Genomic DNA, 25,129 nt, shown 5'->3' with positions numbered 1-25,129 from the left:
GCCACCCAGGCGCCCCCACAAATATCCTTTCTTCCCAGGCTTTTCCCCCAGCAAATAATGGTTGGCATGCAGTCTGCTTTGTTACTTTGAAATTGTCATTAATCGGGGCGCCTGGGTGGCTCAGAGGTTAAAGCCTCTGCCTTCGGCTCAGGTCATGATCCCAGGGTCCTGGGATCGAGCCCCGCATCAGGCTCTCTGCTCCGTGGGGAGCCTGCTTCCCTTCCTCTCTCTCTGCCTGCCTTCCTGCCTACTTGTGATCTCTCCCTCTGTCAAATAAATAAATAAAATCTTTAAAAAAAAAAAAAAAAAGAAATTGTCATTAATCAGTAGGAGCCAAATACTATTTCCATAAGATAGGAACCTATATTTGTTGCCTTTACTTCCTTACCTCTCACTCACTCTTCAACTCATTATAACCTTCCTTCCACTTCTATAAAACTTTCCCTCAAAGATCATCTACAACTACAGAATCAAGGTAGTGTTGTTTGATCATTATCTTACTCAGTCATTCCTTGGAATGTGTCACTATTGACCAATCCTCTTTTTTACTTCCTTTGCCATTGCAACACCGGTTTTCCACCTACACCTCTGATGGCTCCAGAAGTCATCTTCAACCCCTCCCTTTCCCTTACCATCTTCTGCACAGTCCAGTGAATCACCAGATCCTGTTGATTCTACATATTTCCCAATTCTGTCTTGTCTTCTCCCTGCCATGGCCTTTCTCTATTAACACTGCTGTATGGGTCAAGGGTCACAGGCTTTTTCTTGAGCCTTCTCCAGTTTCTTCATATAGTCAATAGTCTAATGGAGTTGAATTTTTGCATGAGCAGGGGGAGAGGCAAAGGGAGAGGGAGAAGCAGACTCTGTGCTGAGCCGGGAGCCTGATGTGGGACTTGATCCCAGGACCTGGACAGCATGGCCTGGAGAGCTGAAGGCAGATGCTTAACCATCTGAGCCACCAAAGTGCCCCTTTATTTTATTTTATTTTATTTTATTTTATTTATTTTATTTTCTAAAGGATTTTATTTATTTATTTGACACAGAGAGACACAGCGAGAGAGGGGACGCGAGCAGGGGGAGTGGGACAGGGAGAAGCAGGCTTCCCGCCCAGCAGCGAGCCCAATGCGGGCTCAATCCCAGGACCCCAGGATCATGACCTGAGCGGAAGTCAGATGCTCAATGACCGAGCTACCCAGGTGCCCTGATTTATTTATTTTAGAGAGACAGAATGAGAGCAAAAGCGAGAGTGAGAGAGAGAGAGAAAGAAAGAACAGGGGAAGAGGGAGAGAGTCTTAAGCAGAGGCCATGCTGAGCATGGACCCCGGCCCGGGACTCCCATCTCCTGACCCTGAGATCATGACCTGAGCTGAAACCAAGTGTCAGACGCTCAACTGAGCCACCCAAATGCCACCCCATGCCCCCAGCGTTAGATTTTTTTTTTTTTTAAGATTTTATTTGTCAGAGAGAGAGCACAAGCAGGGGGAACAGCAGGCAGAAGGAGAGGCAGGCTCCCCACCGAGCACGGAGCCCAGCTAGGACCCTGGGATCATGACCTGAACCAAAGGCAGACTGAACCAAGGCACCCCTTGACTTTTTTTTTTTTTTAAGATTTTAATTATTTATTTGAGAGCACTTGTTGCCCTTGAGCACCAGTTAGGGGAGGGGCAGAGGCAGAGGGAGAAGCAGGCTCCCCGCTGAGCAGGGAGCCTGCCAGAGGCTGGGCTCCATCCCAGGACACTGGGATCTTGACCTGAACCGAAGGCAGAAGCTTAATTGACTGAACTACCCAGGTGCCCCTGGAGTTGACTTTCTGAAACATATTCCTCCAGCCACTTCTAGATTTGTGTAATTATTACATTGTATCTTAAGCATCTGTTCATACAAGTCTGTGAACTTCACTAGTCAGTAAACCCCCTAAAGGCAGGATCATTCAGTAGGACATTGGCTTGGGCAAGGTGGAAGTTAAGGGATGTCTATCCTAAGACACTCAACGACATAGCTTTTCCACTGTATTCCCAAGTGTTCCAATCTAGTTGGTTCCCCAATCACGGGACGCTTGGCAATAGGAACGGGGACCGGCTTTCCAAAATTGTAACAAACCCAGAATTTTCATTTAATTTCACCAAGGTCCCCGGGAGCCAGCCTTCTCCTTTCATTCTCTGCAAGTCCCGTCTAGGAAACGGATTCCCTGGAAGACAATCGGGAGCTCTCTCCACCAATTTTGCATATGCAATTAGTGCTAAGTAACCCTGATGAAGAAAGGTACCCTTCATTTTACGGCTTCTTTCCTTCCATTCGGACTGAGCGAAGGAGCAGAGCAGGGAAAGAGTAAAAGCCACTTTGGAAGGGACCGGGCTGCGAAGAATGGCCGAGGCCGACACATACCAGACGCCGGAGTGCGGCACTAGATGCTATGCTAGGGTTTCCCCTTATCCCCGCCTCCTTTGTTAAGCTCGACCCACTTTAGGGCGGGACCTTCCGCTTCAACCAATTCTGGGAGACGAACCCTGGCGGTTTGTACTCTTCCTTTCCAATGAGAAAAAAAGGAAGCCGCTTGGCCCCAGTAACCAATCCGAGGAGGCGGCGCCTGGTTGTCAGGCAGGTTTGTAAGAGTTCGGGCCAATTGGAGGCGCAATCACCGCTCGACCCGGGCGCAGCGCGCAGGCGGTGGCGAAGAGACGCCGAGCGGGCCGAGTGCGGCCGAGCAAAGCCGGAGCCGGAGCGGGGCCGCAGGAGCCGGGCTGGGTCCGGACGGGCCGAGATGCCCTATAAACTGAAGAAAGAGAAGGTGAGTGTGGCCCTTTTTCTCGCGCCTCCGCCTTGGGGCCTGCGCGGAGCTCTGGGAGAGGCCGAGCCAGGCCCGGGACAGCCCCAGACTGACCCTCCTGTCCGGCCCCCGCAGGACTCCCGGGGCCAGTTCTCCACCCCCGCTGCTGGCCGCACCCCCAGCCTGTGCCGCAGCTGGGAAGCCTCCCTCACCTTGCCTGGGATGGAGTCCCCCGCGTACACCTCCATCCATTCCTCCCTTCTCCTACCCCCGGCCCTGGGTAACCACCTCCCTCCAGATCTGTCCCACTCCCAGGTCACTCCCCTGCTTTTTCTCCACCAGCGCCCCCTCCCCACCCGTTTACCCGTTTGGGACAGCCCCTCATCTGAGACTGCACCTCCCTCCAGCCCACCTCCCCGCCCCCCGCGCCCCCCATTGCGCGCAGCCCCTGCTCTTTTTACATGCCGGGGCCTGGGCCTGGGCCGGCCATCTCCACCGTGCCCTACAGCCCCTTCTCCCTCCCCGCGAAGCTCCTTGACCTAGAACTGCTCCGCTTTCTCTCTCCTCCACCAAATCTGGCCTAGGCCCCTCCCTCTAGTTCTTCCTTCACACACAAACTTGTAAGCCAGAACTGAGCCCTTCCTTCTGTTGATGGAACCTCAGAACGTCAATGCTGGAAGGGACCACTGAGTGCATTCAGTGCAATCCTTAGTAATACAGATGAGGAGACTGAGGCCCTGATAGGGGAAGGGACTTGGCCAAGGTCACACAGCCTGCTTGGAGGCCCAGCTGCAATATGAGGTCTCTTGATTTAAAGGCCTCCTTTGTACCAAAGCCTCCCTATCAGGCATCAAGCGACTTGCAGGTTCATCCTAAGTCAGTTACCCTTCCTACTCTGAGCAAGCTCCTCCTTTTATTCCTAATCTTAGGATAACCTTTGCATTTTTCCAATTTTGCACCAGTGATGGATTCCTGCCTTCCTGGGCTACAGTACCCTCAAATCGGGAATCTGCCCTTACTATGGGATTAGTTTTCCTTCTTACCCCAAAGGCCAGACAGCCGCCCCTGGACACCTTGACTTTCTCATGGTGTCCTGATACAGACTGTTTCTTGATGTTGCCTTCTTTACCTTCCTCTTCTACCTCGATACTGCCTTCCCCTGTTCTTCATCCCTGCCTTTCTCTACCTTCTATTTCCTGCTGTTGCTGTGGTCTGACTCAGAGGTGTGGTTCCTTTGAGGTACAGACTCACACAGAGGATGCTAGGATACCAGTTCCAGCCTCCCCCAGCTTTTCCTCTCCTGGGGTTGGCCCCTCGTGGTGTCTGGTCTGGCGCTCTGCTCAGCCACTTTATGACCCCAGAGGTGTCTTGCTTTCATTTGCCCTCCAGTGGGCTGGGTTGCTGGGTTGCGGTTCCTGACCTTATCAGTTCAACTCTTTATCTTGGGGCTTTCAGAGATTTGGCAGGCAAGTGTGATTCTGGGTTGTCCCCATAACCTCACAGGACAGAGGTTCTGAGTGGAGGGCTGGTGATGGTGTACTAGTCACTGAAGCTTCTGGGGTCCTGGGTTTGGCAGGTTGGTGTGCTGCACTCAGGCCCTGTGTCCTTGGGGAGTGGGCCTGCTGAGGTGGTTTGGGCAGTGGCGCTGTGAATGACACACAGCCGCACCCGAGGCTAAGGGGCTCCGTCAAGGAGTGTGGAGGGGTGTGGAATTCAGAGGAAGCTGGTGAGGTCCCCACCCATCTGTAGTTTTTAGTCTTGTTGGAACAGATACTGTCCCATCTACAAAAGCCTTTTACTAGATGATTGAGAAGATTCTTAGACTTGCTAGGACCATAGATATTTGACCATAGTACTTGGCTGGGAAAGGGTATTGGTGGAATTGGGGTGCACAAAGCCAGGCATCTTTGATTCCCTTGAAGGTTTAACTTTCTGCTCTTGATTTCCAGTTGCATTTGGCCTCCTTCAGTGTTAACAAGTCCGGAGGGGGTGGAGGGACAGTGTGACTGAGGTTTGCCTTGATGGGGTGGGAACAGAGAGGAGGGGTGGGCGGGGGATCTTTAGTTTGGGTCCATCCCCTTTCCTCGTTCTTAATCTCTGCTGGGCCCAGTCTTGGTCATCCTTCACGGCCTCCTCCCTGAAGCCTTTTCTGAGCCCTCAGTCTGGAGGGAGCTGTCCCTCCTCCCCTGGGTTTGCAGAACACTTGATAGGTCCCTGTGGTCTTTCTGTGTTCCTGTGGACTGCAATTAATTGTGAACAAATCTTTTCTTCCCCCTTGAGATAATAACTCAGCTCCATTTTGGCTGGCCATCTTCCTTGCACACAGTAGGCACTCAGTAGATGAGTACTGAGTCAATCCCTGGAGGCGATCTGCTTCCTTCCTCTTCCCTCAGGTTCTGATCTGGGAACATACCTCTTAGATTCCTAGGCTGTGTGCCCCTGCTCCTTTCTACTTTGTTGCTTTTGATAATAGTCATACCATTGGCTAACATTGGGATATTCACGCGCCGCATGGACACTGCTACAGGAGATTAGATCATTTGATTGCTGTCACTTAAAAGCTGAGGACTGAGGCTCAGAGAGCCTGGTTCACCTGCTTACGATCCTAGAGCTAGTAAGAGTTGGGCCTGAAACAGAGTGTGGGGTCCGAACCACCGTGCGGGTGGCACTTGACACTGGACTGTTCTAGGGTGCTCTGGGGTGCGCTGGGGTGCTCTGCCGTGTGCACACTCCCTGTGTTCTGCAGGATCCAGGGAGCAAGGGTGGTGGGCGTGGCTTCCCCATGCCCCCACACTCACCCACGCAGGCAGGCAGCTGGGATCTCTCTTAGGAGCACTCCCTGATAGGTTTGAGCAGTCGGGCTGGTGGAGGGGTGCTAAAAGGAGAAGGAGCTTGCGGTGGAGCAGAGAGATGAAACCCATGCAAAGATGGGTCAGCTTTGTCCACGTGGCCCATGTCTGGGGAATGTGCGGGCAACTCAGTGACTCATGCCTGCACCCCCTCGTCCTGTTGCGCCACACCCCATGCTCTGAGCCATACTCCCTGGCCCCTTGGCGAGGGGTCAGTGTGCCCAGCCTGGTCGGTGGGCAGTGGAGAAGGTGCTTAGCCCCAAGGAGGAGCGTCCTGTGACACGCAGAGCTGCTCCACACCTGGGAAGGGCTCTCTTCCTCCCTGCCCCCTCCTCCAGCCCACACAGAGCTCTGTTCTCGCAGAAATCCCTGTGCCCCCATAGTCCCTATGACTTAACATTTGTCACCAAAGGGGCTCACGTGCCTTTGAGCGGCAGAATCTAGGAGCTGGAAGTGACTTCCAAGGTCCTCCGACTGAGTCTGCATTTAGGGCTCCCATCCCTTCTGCCCATGGTTTAGAGGAGTCAGGAATGCTCCTTTGCTGGAAGGCTCTCGGGACCCGGGAGCTTGCAGCCCCACGAGGCAGCCAGTTTCTGTGCTGCTGCTCTAGGAGAAAATTCTTTCTCGTTCGGAACCTCAGTCTGTCTTCCTGCCACTTCATCCCATGGCTCTTGGGCCCCGGGACCCACATAGAACAAGTCGCAGCTTTAGTTCGCATGCAGCTCTTCATTTATTCGTAAAACCCCCTCTTTGCTCACCCACCGCCGGGACTCCTCCCATTGTTAGCCATCCCAGCCTTGCAGCTGTTGCTCTCAGGACAGGCTTTTTGAACCCACTCCCAGTACGGGTTGTATTTCGCCAGAAGAAAACCTAGGGTTTGTCGTTGTCCCTCCCAAATTCTGATGCTCACGAGTGAACCAGATCTTGCCAAACAGTCCCGTGAAGTGCCAAGCACAGGGGCCCTTTCCCGCTCTCCCCCTCCCCCATGCCAAGCACTCCACACTCTGTCTGTTAATTGGATGGAAGGTCAGGGGGTATAGCCCTGGCACTTGGATGATTTGTGTTGAGCTTGCAATCAGACCTAAATCCCCAAGTCTTTTCCACATTTTCCCCGTCCTGTCCCTGTGCAGTTGCTTTTTTTGGCCCGAAGCATAGGAAGAGACGCCGCTGGGCAGGCCAGAGCTCTGAGCCAGCGGCCCAGTTCCCGAGGGAGACTTCAGACTAGTGCTCGTCTTTGTGGCAGGTCAGGGTTTTACCCCGGTCTCTGTCTCTGTGCTTGTCCACCGGGGAGTTCTTGGGATAGTTCCTATACCCGATTAGGCCAGTAGCACCCTCTAGTCTGGGTGTGATTTGTAATTTCCCAAAAAAAGTCTTCCAGGTCTTTGCAGATGGCCTTGGATAGGGGGGAGTGGTGATTCCCTCCCCTCCAGCGTGAGAGCCTAGGCTCCTCCTTCCCAATATAGCCAGAAGCCAGGCTGAGTATCTTGTTCTATGGTGCTTCTCCTTCAAGCCCCTCACCCTGGTTCTTCCTAGACAGAGGCCCTCCCAGGCCCCAACTCCTACACCAGCCATGTGAGGTGACAGAACACTATCTTGCTTAATTATCCTATCTTCACAGTGTCTTCCTGACCAGATTCCAGACTGTGTGGAGGGACTGACTCTCCCTCTGTGTATCCCCAGCCCTCCTCCCCTGGGCTGGGTACAGGGTACATGCTCCGTGATTCCGATTGATTGATTGATTTGGTTGGACAGAGGATAATTACAGCACAGACTTAAGGGGTCCAGATGAGGCCACCCTCTCCCCCTTGCACCTGCTGACTACCTCCATCTTCCCCCTTCAGGAGCCCCCCAAGCTTGCCAAAGGCACGGCTAAGCCCAGCAGCTCAAGCAAGGATGGTGGAGGCGAGAGCACCGACGAGGTAATGATCACGGACAGGACCCTAGTTACGGGGCGGGCACCAGCTCCATGTGCTTGATGCCTGGTGGGTGAGGGATCCCAGGGGGCCGGGAGTTATCCCAGCAGAAGAGACAGGATTTCCGCAGCCTGGGAGGGACTTGGACAGCCCAGCCAGGTAGCTGCCCTCGGGAAGCCTTCCCCTATGGCTGGTGTAGAGCAGAGAGAGTCTGCGGGACTTCAGACTTCCCATCAGCTCCCGTGCAAGTCGTTTCTCTGTCTACCAACTGTGAGTGATGAGAACTCCTTTCTCCTTAGGCAGCAAGCTAAGGGTATCAGGGGCTGGGGAGAAGGGGAAAAAGTACACGGGTGCTCAGTGGGGGATGAGTGGCTTCAGCAAGGCTCAGGGTAGGGCATGGGGGTGGGGAGAGGCTGGTGTCCCCACACTGCAGACAAGGCCCACTGCCCTTGGTTCTGATTGTAGAGGAGCTGCTAAAGGATGGTCATGAGCAGAGGTCAGCACAGCTTGGCAATCTAGGGCTGTAAAGCCATAAATGGCAAGCCGAAAGAGCACTGGAGGGTGGAGAGACTTAAGTCCAGAGTATGTCCAGGAAAGTTCAGGAGTGTGCAAAGTGAGATGCTCAAGATGGTGGCCAGGCCCGGGGACACGTTGAGCAAGTACCTGTGTTACTCAGAAATTGGTGATCCTTGCTTTCTCTGCTTCTTCTGTCCTGTTCTGAACTGTTCAAAGGGTTGGAGGACAACAGGAAATAGCTTTCCAGTTATGGGCACAGCTTGTGGGGTTTTTGGGAAGAAGACATCGATTAACAAGTGTTTGGGGTTAACCCTGGTTTTGGCTTTTTCTGGATACTTCTGGTCCCTGTCTCCTCTAAAGAGATCCAAGCACTTTTCACACCTCACCGTCGTTTTAGGTCTCACTTAAATCATCAGAAGAAGCAGGGTCGGTTTTCCCCATTTTACAAACAAGGGGGTGGGGACCACAAAATATGAATTCCTCCTTCCTCTGCACTTATGCAGTAATCTGAGCGTGTCTCTAGGATAGGCCTTATCACTTGGTGTTGTAACTATTTGTCCAACATGTGTTTCTCTCCACCAGACTATGGACTCTGAAGGGAAGAGCTGGGTGTGCTGGAGCTGGTACATTGCTTTTTCCACATACCTCTATGCTCATGCATTGGATCTTTTTTTGGAGGTCGGGGGTGTTTTTATTTATATTTATTAACTTTTTTTTAAAGTAACCTCTAGAGATGCCTGGGTGACTCAGTCAGTAAAGCATCTGCCTTTGGCTCAGGTCATGATCTCAGGGTCCTGGGATTGAGTCCGACATCAGGCTTCTTGCTCAGTGGGGTGCCTGCTTCTCCCTCTGCCAGCCACTCCCTCTGCTTGTGCATGCACGCGTGCTCTCCCTCTCTGTCAAATAAATAAATAAAATCTTTAAAAAAAGAAAGAAAAAGAAGAAGTAATCTCTACACCTAATGTGGGGCTTGAACTCACGACCTCGAGATCAGGCATCACATGCTTCTACTGACTGACCCAGCCAGGTGTCCTCATGCACTTGGTTCTTAATAAATAATCAGTCAGCGCTTCTGGGCAACACTCCTCTGGGCTCAGTCTCCCTTTTAGGAATGGTGACATCTGTGGGACCCACAGGGAAGGTGGCTGGGAGCTGGCAACCGACATTCAAAGCAGCAAGAGGGACTTAGAAACAGGATTTAAAGGGACAGAAAGGAATAGTTAGAGGGCCGTTCTCATCTCTTGCCTAACTAACTCCCACTTGTTTGGTTACTAGGTAGAATGGATGTCTTGTCCTAAAAGCAGCCTTCCTTGACCACCTCCCTATCCTTCCCTGACAGGACGTGGTCGGGGCAGCGATGAACCACAGCTGTAGTTAAACAATTTGATGTAAATTCGTTGTTCATCAATTTGAACCCTTGTGTCAGCAGTGAGCTCTGTGAGGCTCCCCTCCCATGCTGAAGGGCCCGGCACACCAGAAGTACCTGCATTTGAATGCATTAGTGACCAATAAGCAAACCAGTCAACTTCAGAAAAGTGCTGGAGGCGACCTTAGAGTCTAACCGTCTCCTTTCATAGGTAGGAAAATGAAAGCTCAAACAGGCTAAGAAAGATGCTGAGACCAACTGTGGGGTTTTCTCTCCACTGCCTTTCTGGAAACATGGGTTAAAGGCAGTGGGTCGATAAGAGTGAGGCCTTTCTGAAAGAGGAGAGTGCTGAGTTTGCCTTGGGCTCTGTTCTGTGAAACATTGCCCAGGGCTCCCCTGTAGGAGGCAGCGGCGGGAACTGTGCATGATTTCAGGCTTGTCCCCATGGGGCCCCGGGCAGAGGGATGGTGGAAAAGTTGGGGGCCGGGCTACCAGGCTCAGATCCTCCAAAGCCGTTTGGCACGGTCCTTCCCTTGCTTTTTCTAGTGCAGAGTTTGGGGCTCTTTTACCCTGGGTCATGCATTTGCCAGAGCCTTTTCAATTGATCCTAATAATGATAGCAGCCACCATTTATTTTATTGGGTAGTTACTTGTGTGTCAGGGTCCCAGGGCAGCCATTACACATGCCCATAGACGAGGTGGCTTAAAATAACAGAAATTGGGGCGCCTGGGTGGCTCAGTGGGTTAAGCCTCTGCCTTTGGCTCAGGTTACGATCCCAGGGTTCTGGGATTGAGCCCCGCATCAGGCTCTCTGCTTGGCGGGGAGCCTGCTTCCCCAACTCTCTCTCTCTGCCTGCCTCTCTGCCTACTTGTGATCTCTGTCTGTCAAATAAATAAATAAAATCTTAAAAAAAAAAAAATGACAGAGATTGATCCTCTCATGGTTCTGGAGGCCAGAAATCTGAAATTGACATGTCAGCAGGCCGTGTCTCTCTGAGGTTCCAGGGAAGAGTCTCTCCCATGCCTCTTTCCCTGGCTTCTGGTGGTTTTCAACAATCCTTGGTGCTCCTTGGCTTATGGATAGATCATTCCAGTCTTCTCCTCAGTCTTCACATAGGGTGCTTCCCTGTTTTTCTATGTCTCTCTGTTCACCTTTCCTTCTTCTTCTTCTTCTTTTTTTTTTTTAAGATTTATTTATTCATTTGTGAGGGAGAGAACATGCAATCACAGGGAGTGGCAGAGGGAGAGGGAGATAAGCAGACTCGACTCCGAGCGGGAAGTCCAATGCCAGGCTTGATCCCAGGACCCTGAGAGCATGACCTGAGCCGAAATCAAGAGTTGGAGGCTCAACCGATTGAGCCACCCAGGCGCCCCTGCATTGCCCTCTTCTTATGAGAACACTAGCTGTATGGGATTTAAGGCCCACCCCAACTTGATTATGTCTACGAAGACCCTGTTTCCAAATAAGGTCGTGTTCACAGGTGTTGAGTTGACTTGAATTTGAGGACATACACTGTTCAATTTCCCAGGCTCTGTCCTCAGACCTTTGCTTGCATTTTTTTTTAAAGATTTTATTTAATTATTTGATAGAGATTACAAGTAGTCAGAGAGGCAGGCAGGGAGAGAGGAGGAAGCAGGCTCCCCACTGAGCAGAGAGCCCGATGTGGGGCTCGATCCCAGGACCCTGAGACCATGACCTGAGCCGAAGGCAGAGGCTTTTTTTTTTTTTTTTTTTAAAGATTTCATTTAGTCATTTGACAGACAGATCACAAGTAGGCAGAGAGGCAGGCAGAGACAGAGAGAGGAGGAAGCAGGCTCCCCGCTGAGCAGAGAGCCCGATATGGGGTTCGATCCCAGGACCCTGAGATCACCACCCCAGCCGAAGGCAGAGGCCCCAACCCACTGAGCCACCCAGGCGCCCCCGAAGGCAGAGGCTTTAACCCATGAGCCACCCAGGCGCCCCAGACCTTTGCTTGCATTTAATCTTTTAATCTCATTTAATCTAGACAACACTCCCCTGAGGTCATTCCATTATCGTCATCATCCCATTTCACAGATGGAACTGAGGCTTAGTGAGGTTAAATAGCTTCCACTCAGCCAGTAAACAGTTGAGCTGGAATGCAACCTTGTGTGGTGTGGCCCAGGAGCCAATTCTCCCAGGTTCTTACTGACCTGATACGCTGGCTCTGAGGTTATTGAAGAGTCTTAGAGCGGAAAGGAGCTTGAGAGATGGGGTCAGGCTCCCTTTTGACCCACTGCTGCAGGCAGCGGTCCTTCCTGGTCTCTCTATGGAGAGAATAGCTCACTGCCCTGGACCCTTTTATATCCTGTGCCCCGTCCTGATTTCTGGGAGCGGGGACAGAGGGAAGAAGACACTATCCCAATCTCACCCACTTCAGCCTGTCCTCCCAGTAGCCAGAGTTTTTACCCTAAAAACATTTTTTGTCTTATCAATCCTGAATTTAAAAGGCTCTGTTGGGGCGCCTGCGTGGTTCCATCGGTTAAGTGTCTACCTTAGGCTCAGGTCATGGTCCCAGGACCCTGGAGTTGAGTCCCGAATCAGGCTCCCTGCTCAGCTGCTGCCGCTCCCCCTGCTTGTGTGCATGTGCTCTCTGTCAAATAAATAAATAAAATCTTTAAAAAAAAAAAAAAAGCTCTGTTGGCATCTCACTGCTTATAGGTTACAGTTCAGATTCACACTCTGGACCCCTGTGAGCTGGCCCCACCCCATAACTCTGGGCCCTTACTGATGAGATTCCGCTGGCGTGGACGACTTTATTTTCCTGTGCTCTTTCTTTGCCTGATGAACTCACTTGTGTCCTTTGAGAGCCAAGTCAGAAGTCACGCCTGCAGGAGGGCCTTAGCTAATTGTTCAGCCGGAGCCTGTGTTCCCAGATCCGTGGTGGCCCTCTCTGCTTTTTCATTCCCCTGAGAGCTGCCGGTGTGTTGGTCTCACCCACTGGACTGTGCGCTCTCTGAGGATAGGGGCCACCTTTTAATCTCTAAGGCTTAGCATGACTGTAGTCAATAAATGAAGGGAGAAAATAATGAAGCGCAGCTAGATGGAGCTCTGGAGAGGAGAGAATGCCCCTGCGGTCTTGGGGCTTTTACAGGAAAATGATCTTTCTTTGACTAGTTAATTCGTTAAGCAAAAGCAGTGATGTTAATCTTTGCGTTTTTCTTTCTTTCTTTTTTTTTTTTTTGAAGATTTTATTTACTTATTTGACAGAGAGAGGGAGAAGCAGACTTCCTATGGAGCAGGGAGCCCGAACTGGGGCTCAATCCCAGAACCCTGGGATCATGACCTGAGCCGAAGGCAGACGCTTAACAATGACTGAGCCACCCAGACGCCCCATGCCATAATACTTTCTATAGTGCTTAATTTGTATTTCTGTCTCCGGCTTCAGGTTTAAATATTTGGGTTTGGTTATTAATGGTGGTTGTGTTAGGATCAGTTTGGACTAGGATTGGTTCAGAGTGGGCAAGTTTAGTTGCAGTCTCTTATTAAAAGTGAGCTTGGTGCCTAAATTTGAAGTCCCACTTGACTGCTGGAGGCCTGAATCTGGGAATGCTTCTTGGAGGTGGGAGGAGAGGGAGCTCAGGCAGAGGAGTTGGCCATGACATAGTCTCAGAAGTGGGACCAGGCAGAACCAGTAAGGGGTGGGGAGCGGCTTGGCTGGCTTGCCTCTGGTCAGTGTCCACCCATGCTGGGAGGGTTGCAGAAGGTTCTCCAGGGGACTCACCTGCTTCCCACCTCCAGCCTGGGTCAGTAGAGGAGTCAAAAGCTGAAGCTTTGGGGCACCTGGGTGGCTTAGCCAGTTAGGTGTCTGACTCCTGATTTTGGCTCAGGGCGCGATCTCAGGGTCATGGGATCGAGCCCCACCTCAGGCTCTGAGCTCAGCACAGAGTCTGCTTGTTCCTGTCCCTCTGCTTCTCCCCCTCTAGTGTGCGCTCTCTCTCTCAAATAAATAAAATCTTAAAAAAAAACAAACTGAAGCTTTTACTAGGCGCCTGGCTGGCTCCGTCAGCAGAGCCTGCTGCTCTTAATCTTGGGGTTGTAAATTTAAGCTCCATGGTTGGGCATAGAGATTACTAAAAAATAAAATCTTTAAAAAACATGTTAAAAAAAAAAGCTGAAGCTTTTAGGAGAAAGAGTTGAACATGAAGTGGGTCGCTGGCACAGCCCCATACATCCCTTCTGACAAGCATGTTTCCCAGGGAAGAATGAAAAGACCAGGAATGCCTCATTGGCGCTTGGCAGCCCGGTGCTGCTGGCTGGACCAGCTGTCTGTCAGATGCTTCTTGTGTCTGGGGCCTGGGAGCCAAGGGTCCTTACAAAACCAGGGTGGCCCGGTGGGATGGGCTGTGGTGGGGCAGGCTGAGCTCAGCTGTTCTTGGGCCTCCCCCACCTTCAGTGATGCAATCCTAGTAGGGAAGACACCTTAGGCATCAACCTGTTTTTTTTAAACTTTGATTTTTAAACTTTGATTTTTAGCCATGCAGCCCTCTGTTTTCTTAACCTTACTTGGAGATTAGTTCATTTATCTGTTAACAGAGAAAATTGAGGCTTTGCTTCTCCCTTTCTGGGTCCAGTGCCTCCTTTCCCTGGACCTCTCCTCTGTGTGAGGCTTATGGAGGTGCAGGGGGTCTGTCTTAATCTGGGAGGACAGAGAGAGATATGTTCTTCCTTAGAATTTTGTTCTTCTGAGCCCTTGGCCCTGGTATCACTAATGTTCTTCCCTCCTCCTCTGCTCCTGACACCGCTTAGTGTTCTGTTCTGATAGGTCCCAACTTGGGACAGGAAAGGCCTGGGCTTGGCCCCCTGTCAGTCAACCGTCCAGACCTTCATGGAATGACTGTTAGGTGCCAGTGCTGAGGGGATCCAGAGGAGTGCAAACCAGGGTCCTGGCTTTCAGGGAACTTACCTAGTTGGACATGTGAACACACCAAGCAAGAGACATCACTGGGGATAATCCCAGAACCAGTGAAACAGACAAGTAGTGTCAAGAGGTCAAGGGCAGGGACTGGACACTGCAGGGTTGGAGTTGAGAAGGCTTTTTGGAAGAGGGTGGAACTTAAATGTGTCTTGAAAGATGAAATACTTTCTTGGGTGCCCCCATGGTATTTATTCTTTTTAGAGAGGGAGAGAAAAGGCAGGGAGGGGCAGAGGGAGAGGGAGAGAGAGAATCTTAAGCAGGTTCCAAGCCCAGCATGGAGCCGAACACGGGGCTCAATCTCACAACCCTGAGATCATGAGCCGAAAACAAGAGTCAGATGCTTAACTGACTGAACCACCCAGGTGCACTTGGTTTCCCCCATTTTAGACCAGGGAAGACAGTGGACCCATAGGAACTTTTGAGGTGTGATAGTTTAAGGAATTTCTAGGTTGCGTTCCTAAAATCCAGGGATGGGAAATAATTAATCATGATAACAGTAGAAGACATTTCTTCTTTTCTTCATTTCACATAAAAACTGTGAATCATATAATATTCCCCTAAATCCTTATTACAACCTTATGAGGTAGGTACTGTTGTCATGCCCACTTTACAGATGAGGAGACTGAGGCGGGCAGACTGTATGACTTTCTGGAGGTTACTGGGCTAATAAATGACAGAGCAGGAGTCAAACCCAGGCAGTCTTAGCATGAGTCTGTATTCTCGACCACTAAGCTCCACAGATAAGGGTTTGGTTGTTCCTACAACAGGGAAATTAAGGCCGGAAGCAGGGATGGGTCTGACGCACACCAGACTCTGGTCTCCCACCCTTCTGCCTCTCTCCCCTATCCCTCACTGAGGTATGACCCATCCACCATATGCCAGAAGAGAGACCCCAGACGCCAGGGCGCCTTGCACAGTCTGCCCCAAATCACGCTGGCCGCACGCTGGTCACAGCAGAAGACGAGTATGGCAGCTGCTCTTGCCCCATTTCCTTGCACTCCCCTAGTCAGGTTAGTCTCTGAAGCGGTCGTTTCAGGTGGAGGAGAAGACCAGATGGCCAAAAAGGTAATGAGCTACCCTGGACCCACAGGCCTGCCCCAGGCTCGATCCAGTGCATCTCTCTTCTCCTCTGATCCCCAGATAGGTCACAAGCTTGACATAATTGTTTCTATTAAAAAATTCAGAGCCTGCAAAGCATAGCATTTCTGTCCTCCTCCCCTTCCCCCTACCCCAGAGGATTTCTCATTCTCCCATTCCTGTGGTAGGAAGTCAGAGTTTGGGGAGGAGACTAGAGAGCCGGTGGGGATGGCAGGTATGAGGACAGAAGGTCAGCTTCTCCTGTGGGTACCCAGCTGGGCATGGCCTCAGTCCTCTGGTTCTGTTGCAGTCTCTGGGGGCAAGCTGTCCTGTGGCTTCGCCTCTGCCCTCTCCCCGCAGGTGGTTACCTGGCAGGACCTGGGGGCGGACAGCCACACACCTGTGTGTAGCCGTCTGAAGATGGGCTTTGTGGGGCTCCCACACCTGCGTCTGGGAGAAAGTAGAGACACAGCTTAAAAAAATCAGCAGTTTTTCTCCAATTATATAAAAGGGTCAGCCGGCAGACCATTTAGAAAAGACGAAAAGTCCTGTATCATTGTGCTACAACGGGAGATAGTCATGAACACCGTGGCGGACTTGCTCTTGTTTTTTCTTTCTGCACTGGGTTTTGTTTTGTGCATGTGGTGCAATGTGGGTGAGCTCATTCTGCTTGTACAGTTTTGCATTATCCTTATTTACCTTAGCATAGGAAGCAATTTTCTGTCATTACGTAGTTTTCAGCTTCATTTTATCTTAAAATTTTTATCAACATGACAACATGTACATTGTCAGGAAAGTCAGGTAGTACCCTTGGCCTTGTAATGAACAGAGCAGCGCCTGCCTAGCCCCCCGCTCTCCTATTGCTCTCTGAAGACACCTTTCAACTCCCCTTTCCTTGGAAATTGACTTCTGTGCTTCCAAATAAGATTCTTTTACTGCTTTTTGTTCTTTAATTTTTCTTTTCTTTCTTTCTTTTTTTTTTTTTTTAAGATTTTACTTATTTATTTGACAGAAAGAGAGATCACAAGTCGGCAGAACAGCAGGCAAAGGGAGTGAGCGGGGGGAGCAGGCTCCCTGCTGAGCAGAGATCCTGATACGGGGCTCGATCCCAGGACCCTGAGATCATGACCTGAGCTGAAGGCAGAGGCTTAACCCACCGAGCCACCCAAGCGCCCCTCTTTAATTTTCGAGTGTTAGATATTATCTCTTGACTTTCTACTATGGAAAATTAAGGCCTCAGCATCTTATATCTCCAACACAGACATTTCCCATGCTCCCAAAATACTTATCACCAATTTTGGGCAAATTACTATGACTATGTAAATGTTTTCCACAGCTGAACCATGTATGATTACATTTAGTACATAGTTTTTATAAACACAATTTTAACTCCATGATTTTCCTTCCATCCATCCATCCATTTATTTATTTGCTTTTATAAATAGCGCTGTAAAGAAAGTACACAAAAGCTTTCTTTTGTATGTAAGATTTTTCTTTTTTTCTTTTCTTTTCTTTTTTTTTTTTTTAAAGATTTTGTTATTGTCAGAGAGATAGAGGGTAAGAAGGGGAGCATCAAGCAGAGGGAGAAACAGGCTCCCCGCTGAGGAGGGAGCCTGGTGCAGGACTTGATCCCAGAGCCCTGCAATCATGACCTGAACCAAAGGCAGATCCTTAACTGACTGAGCCACCCAGGCACCCCTCTTTTTTTTTTTTTTTTAAGTTTTTCTTGTTTATTTGCGAGAGAGAGTGTGCATATGTGCTTGTGGGATGGGGGGGCAGAGAGAGAGAATCTCAAGCAGACTTCCGACTGAGTGCTCCATCCCAGGACCCTGAGATGGTGACCTGAGCCGAAACCAAAAGCCAGACACTCAACCAACTGAGCCACCCAGGCACCCCTGTAGGATTTTTCTTAAGCTATATTTTTCATAATTAAAACTACTGAGACATAAGAATAAATTTCTTTGAACTTTTTTATTGGGGGCGGTGTTTCTTTTAACCTTGAACCGAAGAATGTGACTCAGTCAGTAAAGCAGTAAAGTACACTAATCTCACATGTGCTGCTTAATGACTTTTCACCTGTGTTTCCGCTAGGACCCACCTCCCAGATCCAGTTAAGAGAGAGAATATTTCCATTATTCAGAATGTTCTTCAGGGCCCTTCTCTGTTAAGCCCATACCCCCGCCAGCCCTCCTCTGGAGAGACAGCCACTTTTCTGCCTTCTGGTACCATCAGTTCATCAATTAGATTTGCCTGTTCGTGAACCAGAACAAGCATTTTGAAGGCTCTTGATGCCCAGGAAGTGGGCATCATTTTGGAAGACACGGCTTCTCGACCCCTCTCTTCTGGGGATAATAGACCTTAACTATCTCTGATGCTGACTGGAGCTGCTCCAGGGTGGGAGACAGCTGCGTGGCTGCCCAGGTCTGCACAGGCAAAGATGGATGGGCGGGGGGGTGTTGCAGGGGTGGAATGGGCAGCGGCCCAGGGTGGGAGGCATACCTTGGGGAGCCGACTCCAACCAGCCACTTGTTTGACTAGGCCCAGTCCCAGCCGCAGCCACAGCCGCAGCCCCAGCCCCAGCCCCCATCATCCAACAAGCGTCCCAGCAACAGCACGCCACCCCCGACGCAGCTCAGCAAAATCAAGTACTCCGGAGGGCCCCAGATTGTCAAGAAGGAGCGACGGCAAAGCTCATCCCGCTTCAATCTCAGCAAGAACCGGGAGTTGCAGAAGCTCCCTGCCCTGAAAGGTACTTGGAAAAGGTCAAGGGCGCTGGTACACCAGGCCTAGGGGGTCCCGGGGGCACTGGCAGATGGAGGCTTTTGGGGTATTTTGGAGGGATGGAAGTTCTAGAGAATATGAGAGGGAGTTCCACCAGGGCTGGGTTGGGGGGCAGGTCAGGGTAGGGGAAAACCTTGTAAGGCGAGTAGCACAGGGCAGTGAAGGGCTGGGGACGAGAGTGTGACTGTTGCTTCCCTGCCCCAAGATTCGCCCACCCAGGAGCGGGAGGAGCTCTTTATCCAGAAGCTGCGCCAGTGCTGCGTCCTCTTTGACTTTGTGTCAGATCCACTCAGTGACCTCAAATTCAAGGAGGTGAAGCGGGCAGGACTCAACGAGATGGTGGAGTACATCACCCATAGCCGCGATGTTGTCACTGAGGCTATCTACCCTGAGGCAGTCACCATGGTGGGCACGGGGCAATGGGGTGAGTGGGGAGGGACCGTGGCTGTGGAGAAGCCCGACAGGAGCGCTCACCTGGGTCCTACCGCTCAGTTTTCAGTGAACCTCTTCCGGACGCTGCCACCTTCATCAAACCCCACCGGGGCTGAGTTTGACCCGGAAGAGGATGAGCCCACCCTGGAAGCCGCCTGGCCGCACCTGCAGGTATCAGAGGGAGGGGGCAGTCTGACCTGGCTACAGGGGATGGGGTGCTCAGGGACCTGCAGCTAGGGGGGATCTCCCAGACCTTGGGGAACTCCACCTAAACGGATGTTCATTGCCCCCAACAGCTCGTGTATGAGTTCTTCTTACGTTTCCTTGAGTCTCCTGATTTCCAGCCAAACATAGCAAAGAAGTATATCGACCAGAAGTTTGTCCTTGCTGTGAGTCCCTGAAGTTCCTGTCCTGCCCTCCTTCTAGTCCATGAACTCTAGCCCCGCGCCCCCTTGAGGCAGCCCTGCTCCTTCTCCATCTGTTGAATAGATGGGCTTTCATCTGGGTCTGGTACAAAGGGCCAGGTGGTGGTGGGAGGGATAAACAAACCTCTCTGCTCTCGGGAAGCTTCCAGCATAACTGAAGGAAACAAGCAGCAGTTACCTCTTCCCCGGCAGTGGGGCACGTAAACGTGCGTATCCAGACATTGCCCTGGGGAGAGCTGTGTCTCTGCTTGCCAGAAACTTGTCCCCATGCCCCCCATCCAGAGAATCTCTAGCTGTCCCCTGGCTAGGACCCCGTGTCACCCTAGCCCTCCCTGGCTCCTGCCTCACTCAACTGCCTTTCCCGTCGCCGGCTCCCAGCTCTTGGACCTGTTTGACAGTGAGGATCCTCGAGAGCGGGACTTCCTCAAGACCATCTTGCATCGCATCTATGGCAAGTTTTTGGGGCTCCGGGCTTATATCCGTCGGCAGATCAACCACATCTTCTACAGGTGAGGCCAGAAGCCAGGCTTAGGAGCAAAGCAAGCCCTGCTAAGTGGGGGTGGGAGCAGGGAGGTAGGAGGACTCTGCGGAGTGCTGGAGGGACATCAGGGATTATCAGGAGAGCCTTTCTTTCTTCCCTCAGGTTCATCTATGAGACAGAACATCACAACGGAATTGCTGAACTCCTAGAGATTCTTGGCAGGTGAGAGGTGGGGTGGGGGGACGCATGCCCATGGGAGGCTGGAGGGATTGGAGCACTGAACTTGACCCGGTCCTTTGGTCCTAACAAGCCTCCCATAATTCCTAGCATCATCAACGGCTTTGCCTTGCCCCTTAAGGAAGAGCACAAGATGTTCCTCATCCGTGTCCTGCTTCCCCTTCACAAGGTCAAGTCCCTGAGTGTCTACCACCCTCAGGTGAGCTGCCTTCCTCCTGATGATTCCTGACTCTGGCAGCAGAGAAAAGAGATGGAGGGGAAGATATTCCAGCTGGGATGGGGGTGGCAGAAGGAGTGGGTGGGTAATTCCTCAGTACACCTCTTCTTCCATTCTGGGCTCTTGCTTCTGTCCCTGACCTCTCTGAGACCTGGGCCCTGCACCTCACTGCCTTCCTGCTTCAACCTTTTGCAGCTGGCTTACTGCGTGGTACAGTTCCTGGAGAAGGAAAGCAGCCTCACAGAGCCGGTAATTCCCCTTCCCAGCCCCAGGACACCTCTTCTTGTCAGTTAGACTTGCCAGTCTGCCTATCAAGTAATGCCATAAGCAGGGGTTCAAGAGGGATGTGACCCAAGAGGTGACACGCTTTCCTCTCTGAAGGAAGAGTAGAGCCTATGTATACGTAGGAAACAGATCCCGGTCAGAGAAGCGTGAGCAGTTAGGGGGAGGCCACCCAAGCAGTGCCCACCCGAGTCGGGGGAGGGGGCTGGAAGACTTCTGGCAGAGGCAGGCAGGTGTTGAGGGAGAATTTTATCCCTGTGCCCTCCTGACAGGTGATTGTAGGACTTCTCAAGTTCTGGCCCAAGACCCACAGCCCCAAGGAAGTCATGTTCCTGAACGAGCTAGAGGAGATTCTGGATGTCATTGAACCTTCGGAGTTCAGCAAAGTGATGGAACCACTCTTCCGCCAGCTTGCCAAGTGTGTCTCCAGCCCCCATTTCCAGGTGAGACTCTGACCTGCACATCCCCGTCCCCTGCCTCCCAGAAATTGGGGAGGGTTTTAAGCAGAGCTATCCGTGTCCCTGCTGAGTCCCACCTGTCCCCACCAGGTGGCAGAGCGCGCCCTCTATTACTGGAACAATGAGTACATCATGAGCCTGATAAGTGACAATGCTGCCCGAGTCCTCCCCATCATGTTCCCTGCCCTCTACAGGAACTCCAAGAGCCACTGGAACAAGTACGGGGCTGGGGCAGGGCTGGGTGGTGGGGCTCCGGTTTGGCACCCTGTAAGTGTGGGGAAGAACCAAAGAGCCAGAGGGCCTCATCTGGCCACTGAGCAGGGGGGCTGGTGCTCACTGCACGCTGATAGGCCCTTGAGGACCTGCCCAGGGAGGGGACAGCTCTGTGAGAGGGCTGTGATACCATACAGCAGAGCAGGGCTCGTGTCCTTTCTATGGCCAGATAGTGGGTGGCTTTGGAGACCTCACGATGTGCTCTGAGAAGCCCATGTGATCTTTGTAGCCTGTGCTGAATGAATCCCAGCGTTGTAGAGGCTTTCCTGCTGAACATAAGTGCACTGTGGTGCCGATACCGTCCACCCTGCTGCGGGGACACCATTAGTGTAGGCCAGAGGGTAGGAAGCGTTGGGAAGAAGGTAGGTCTTGGAGCATGGGGTGAGGTGAAGGACGGACGGGCGGACCAATAGCTATAAAGACCCTGAAATGCCAGTCCAGTCACATGATTTGGCTAGAGAAAGCAGCTTACGCTGCAGAGGTCTCCAAAAACTCTTAGCAGAGACTCCTCCTGGAAGAGAGCAGACTGGGGTCCTGGCACCGCCCTCAGCGTTGGTAAGACCTCCTATACCCGATCCTTCTTCCTGGCGGCAGGACAATCCACGGACTGATCTACAACGCATTGAAGCTGTTTATGGAGATGAACCAGAAGCTGTTTGATGACTGCACGCAACAGTACAAGGCAGAGAAACAGAAGTGAGTCTCTCTCTACCTGGGGGCTTCCATCTTCACCCCTGGGGTCCCTCTGGTTCTCTCTCAAGCCCACTCCCCTCCTCCAATCCTGTCCTTGCTCCCTTAGGGGCCGGTTCCGAATGAAGGAAAGGGAAGAGATGTGGCAAAAGATTGAGGAGCTGGCCCGACTTAATCCCCAGGTGAGGTTTTGCTGTTACTGCCCTGAACTCCAGGGCCCAGTTTGGCCAAGGGAGGGTTTGTTTGAGGAGGAACACGAAGCAGACAGGTCCACCAACTTCTAAAGTGGCTCTCACTACCTGCCCGTGCCTCTCCTTTCCTTACTCAGTATCCCATGTTTCGAGCGCCTCCACCACTGCCTCCTGTGTACTCGATGGAGACAGAGACCCCCACGGCAGAGGACATCCAGCTTCTGAAGAGGACAGTGGAGACAGAGGCCGTGCAGGTGGGAAGGCACAGAGGGAGTGGGGAGCAGAAATAAAAGCTCTGGAAGGGAGAGGAGATGGGAGCAGCAGAGCCCAGGAATAAGGGGAGGAAACCATAGAATCTCTTGGGAATTGACCAGCATCCCTCACCGTCTTGGTACCCACACACAGATGCTCAAGGACATCAAGAAGGAGAAGGTGCTGCTTCGGCGGAAGTCAGAGCTGCCCCAGGACGTGTACACCATCAAGGCGCTGGAGGCACACAAGCGGGCGGAAGAATTCCTAACTGCCAGCCAAGAGGCTCTCTGACCCCCTCACCGTCCTTCTGCAGGGCCACAGCCCACTCAGCCCTGGGACGCTGCCCTAGCCCTTCAACCCTCTGCTCCCCACTGGCTGACTTGGGGCAAGGCAGTGCCTCTCTAGCTACTCTAGGGAGGGGATGCAGCACTTGAAGTGGGGACCCTTACACACTGGTCCCTCTTCTCCCCCAGATGTGTTCATGCCTCCCTGTGGCTAGTACAGACAGGTTGAGCACTGAGATCCTCAGCGCTCAGACAACTTGGGGATGCCTGTCCCCCTCCTGCTCCTAACCCCACAGCTACCTGAGGCTGCTCTGAGAAATACACACAGGAATACATAACGCTCCCCTCCCCTTCCCTTCATCCTCTTTTGAACTCCAGGTGTCTTTCCTTTGCTCCCTCCCCTGAAGCACATAGGGAGCAGCAGGAGATTACTTTCACCAAAGTTAGGTCAGGCCCCATTGGCCCCTGGAGTAGCTGGAGGGGAGCCAATCCCCAACAGGCACAAATAGGCCCCCAGCCCCAGCAGTGAGCAGGCTGATGGGGCTGAATTATTTTAACCCCTGCCTGACCAAGACCACATGGGAGGTCAAAAGGAGAAAAGCATAGGCTGTGGACCACAGGTGATGAATATAGGGCCCAGATGGACCAAGAGAAGGGGGTGAACAAACACCCTACCCTGTGCCCCCTCTTTGATGAGCGGCAGCCCTGGGATCACAGATATGGAAGGGACCACCCTGGGGCTAACTGTTTTCCCTGGCTGTTGGCTCCCAAAGCCAGGAGGCAGCAGGGCGCAGTGCCCTGAGCATGGCTCCCTCAGCACCTGTTTATTTCCTGGTTGGTGCTGATGATGGGCAGGCCCCCACTTGTCCCTGCTGGACACCTTGGAAGGGCGAGGGGCTGAGGAGGGCCGGAACCAGGTCCCAGGGGCACAGGCAGTGCAGCTTTTGGCTGTGTACATAGGGTGCTTTATTCTCCACAGAGTGATACATGCGAAGATGGGTTGGGCTTGGGCCGATGTCCCCATATGTACAGAACTGAATAAAGTGGGTCTCTGAGAAGAAGTCTGATTTGCCTTGATGTGGAAAGGGAGATGGGAAAGATGGAGATGGATGTTACAACCAGGGATGTGTTCAGTCCTGTGCTGGTTCTGGCCTGGAATGCAAGGGGATAAGGCAGCTCTCAGGCTAGTCACTTCCAGGCTGGGGCCCCCTGCCGGGCTTGGAGGGCCTTCTGTACCACATCTTCCCACTGGGCATCTGATATCTCCCGAGCCCAGGCCGGAACCCCTGGCGCAGGCAGGCTTACTCCAGCCATCGTCCTTTTCACCAGCTCCACATGTTCTGAAATCACAGATAGAGAACAGTCAGGGGATAGAAACTATGGGACCAGCTCTGCTCCCCATTCCTTGAATTAACCCATTACGTTTGGGCTCGGAGGGCGACCAAATCTATCTTGTTATTTCCAGGCAAGCCTGCCCACCACCCAAGTCTAGCATAATAGCATTTCACCTGGATTCCGAAGTCTGTAAAATCTTAGATTACAAACTATCGTTTCAGGATCAGGGTGTTCCTCTGTGACTTTACTGGGTCTGACCAGTCCCTTTCCTCCATCATTATTATAGAATGAAAGAATGTTCTCTTTACCCGGGTCCATGGGAATAGAGCTGTGGTTGCTCAATCCTGTAGCTCCCTCCTCCTCTTCATCCTCGCTCTCTAATGGTGGGTCTGGCAAATGAAGCCCCAGGGCCTGCAGAGCCAGAGAAGACAGCTCAGGGCCAGCTCTTCAGGGATCCCACCTTCACCTGGCCAGAACAGGGCCTCTTCCACCATACCTGGATCCGATCCTGAATATCAGCAACTACATCTTCTCCATCCGCCACCGGTGCCAGCTCCACCTCCTCTTGTTCAGGCTCTTGGTTCAGGGGCTGATAGGAGTAGCCAGCTGGGCCTGCCCCCGTTTCCTCCTGCTCTTCCTCAGGCTCCTCGCTGCTCCAATCCCCAGTGCCTTCCGTAGGGCCCTGATGCGGCCCTAGTTCCTCAGTCTGGTTGGGGAAGATACGCTCGGGGCCCATGGTGTCTCCCCCTAGAACTACTGCTGCCATCCGGGCAGGGGCTGCAAAAACAGGGAGGCAGAAGGATAGGGATCGGATGAAATTTGGTCCACATTCGGCCCCTCATCCAGTTCCTTGAGGTCTCCTGGGCCCGCAAAACATTCAAACGCTCCCAAGCTTCCTGCACCCCACCCTCTCCTGGGTCCTCCACCTTCTAAATCGACTCATATCTTGAACCGAGGCCCATCCCACTTGCTCTGCCAATTCTTAAATAACAGCCCGAACACGCCACCTCCCAAAAGACACTCCGTCCAGAACCCCGCCCTCCCCTACCCGTCCTCGACTTGGGAACTGTGGGTCGCCAAACATGCCCCCCTAGACAGGGCGTACCCTCCCCTTCTCCCCTCTCCAACGGGTTCCCTTCTGTACCGCCTGACAAACGCCCTTCAGGCCCCAGGGGCTCCCCTCAAATGGCCCCAGCTGCGGCGTCCGCCACCCGCCCCCACCGATTCTAGGCGCCGGTGTTTCCGCGCGCCTCACCGGCTCCGAGCCCGCGGCTGAACCCGCACCTTCACTTCCGGCGAGGCAGGATGTACTCGGGCGCTTGGTCCTCCCGCCCCGCCCCGTGCTCATGATTGACGCGATCGAGGG

The 25,129-nt window shown here is 52.4% G+C and overlaps 2 protein-coding genes across 5 annotated transcripts; one reads left to right on the top strand and one right to left on the bottom strand.

Moving 5' to 3' along the window:
- Nucleotides 1-2,627: 2,627 nt before the first annotated feature.
- Nucleotides 2,628-23,486, top strand: PPP2R5D (protein phosphatase 2 regulatory subunit B'delta). Its single transcript, XM_032862140.1, has 16 exons — nucleotides 2,628-2,788; nucleotides 7,458-7,535; nucleotides 17,964-18,174; nucleotides 18,412-18,611; nucleotides 18,699-18,809; nucleotides 18,935-19,027; nucleotides 19,442-19,572; nucleotides 19,707-19,766; nucleotides 19,872-19,980; nucleotides 20,194-20,247; nucleotides 20,553-20,723; nucleotides 20,829-20,956; nucleotides 21,606-21,707; nucleotides 21,811-21,883; nucleotides 22,030-22,146; nucleotides 22,298-23,486. The coding sequence occupies exons 1-16, from the start codon at nucleotides 2,762-2,764 to the stop codon at nucleotides 22,433-22,435; spliced, it is 1,803 nt and encodes a 600-aa protein (XP_032718031.1). The 5' UTR covers nucleotides 2,628-2,761; the 3' UTR covers nucleotides 22,436-23,486.
- Nucleotides 23,376-25,127, bottom strand: MEA1 (male-enhanced antigen 1). Of its 4 annotated transcripts, none has more exons than XM_032862146.1 (4): nucleotides 25,048-25,127; nucleotides 24,260-24,540; nucleotides 24,072-24,174; nucleotides 23,376-23,768 (listed from the first exon to the last, which is right to left on the bottom strand). In XM_032862146.1, exons 1-4 carry the CDS (start codon nucleotides 25,109-25,111, stop codon nucleotides 23,617-23,619), a joined length of 600 nt encoding a protein of 199 aa, XP_032718037.1. In that variant the 5' UTR covers nucleotides 25,112-25,127; the 3' UTR covers nucleotides 23,376-23,616. The 4 variants fall into 4 exon arrangements, with proteins under 4 accessions (XP_032718037.1, XP_032718039.1, XP_032718040.1 ...); XM_032862148.1 differs by having other exon boundaries at nucleotides 25,019-25,093; XM_032862149.1 differs by lacking the exon at nucleotides 25,048-25,127 and adding an exon at nucleotides 24,985-25,045.
- Between the last annotated feature and the right edge of the window lie 2 nt (nucleotides 25,128-25,129).

Source organism: Lontra canadensis, unplaced genomic scaffold (assembly GCF_010015895.1).
Source record: "Lontra canadensis isolate GAN:19392208 unplaced genomic scaffold, GSC_riverotter_1.0 scaffold23, whole genome shotgun sequence".
Classification (NCBI taxonomy): Eukaryota; Metazoa; Chordata; class Mammalia; order Carnivora; family Mustelidae; genus Lontra; species Lontra canadensis.
Note: the sequence above shows the minus strand (reverse complement) of the source record. Positions and strands in the feature narration are given on the sequence as shown.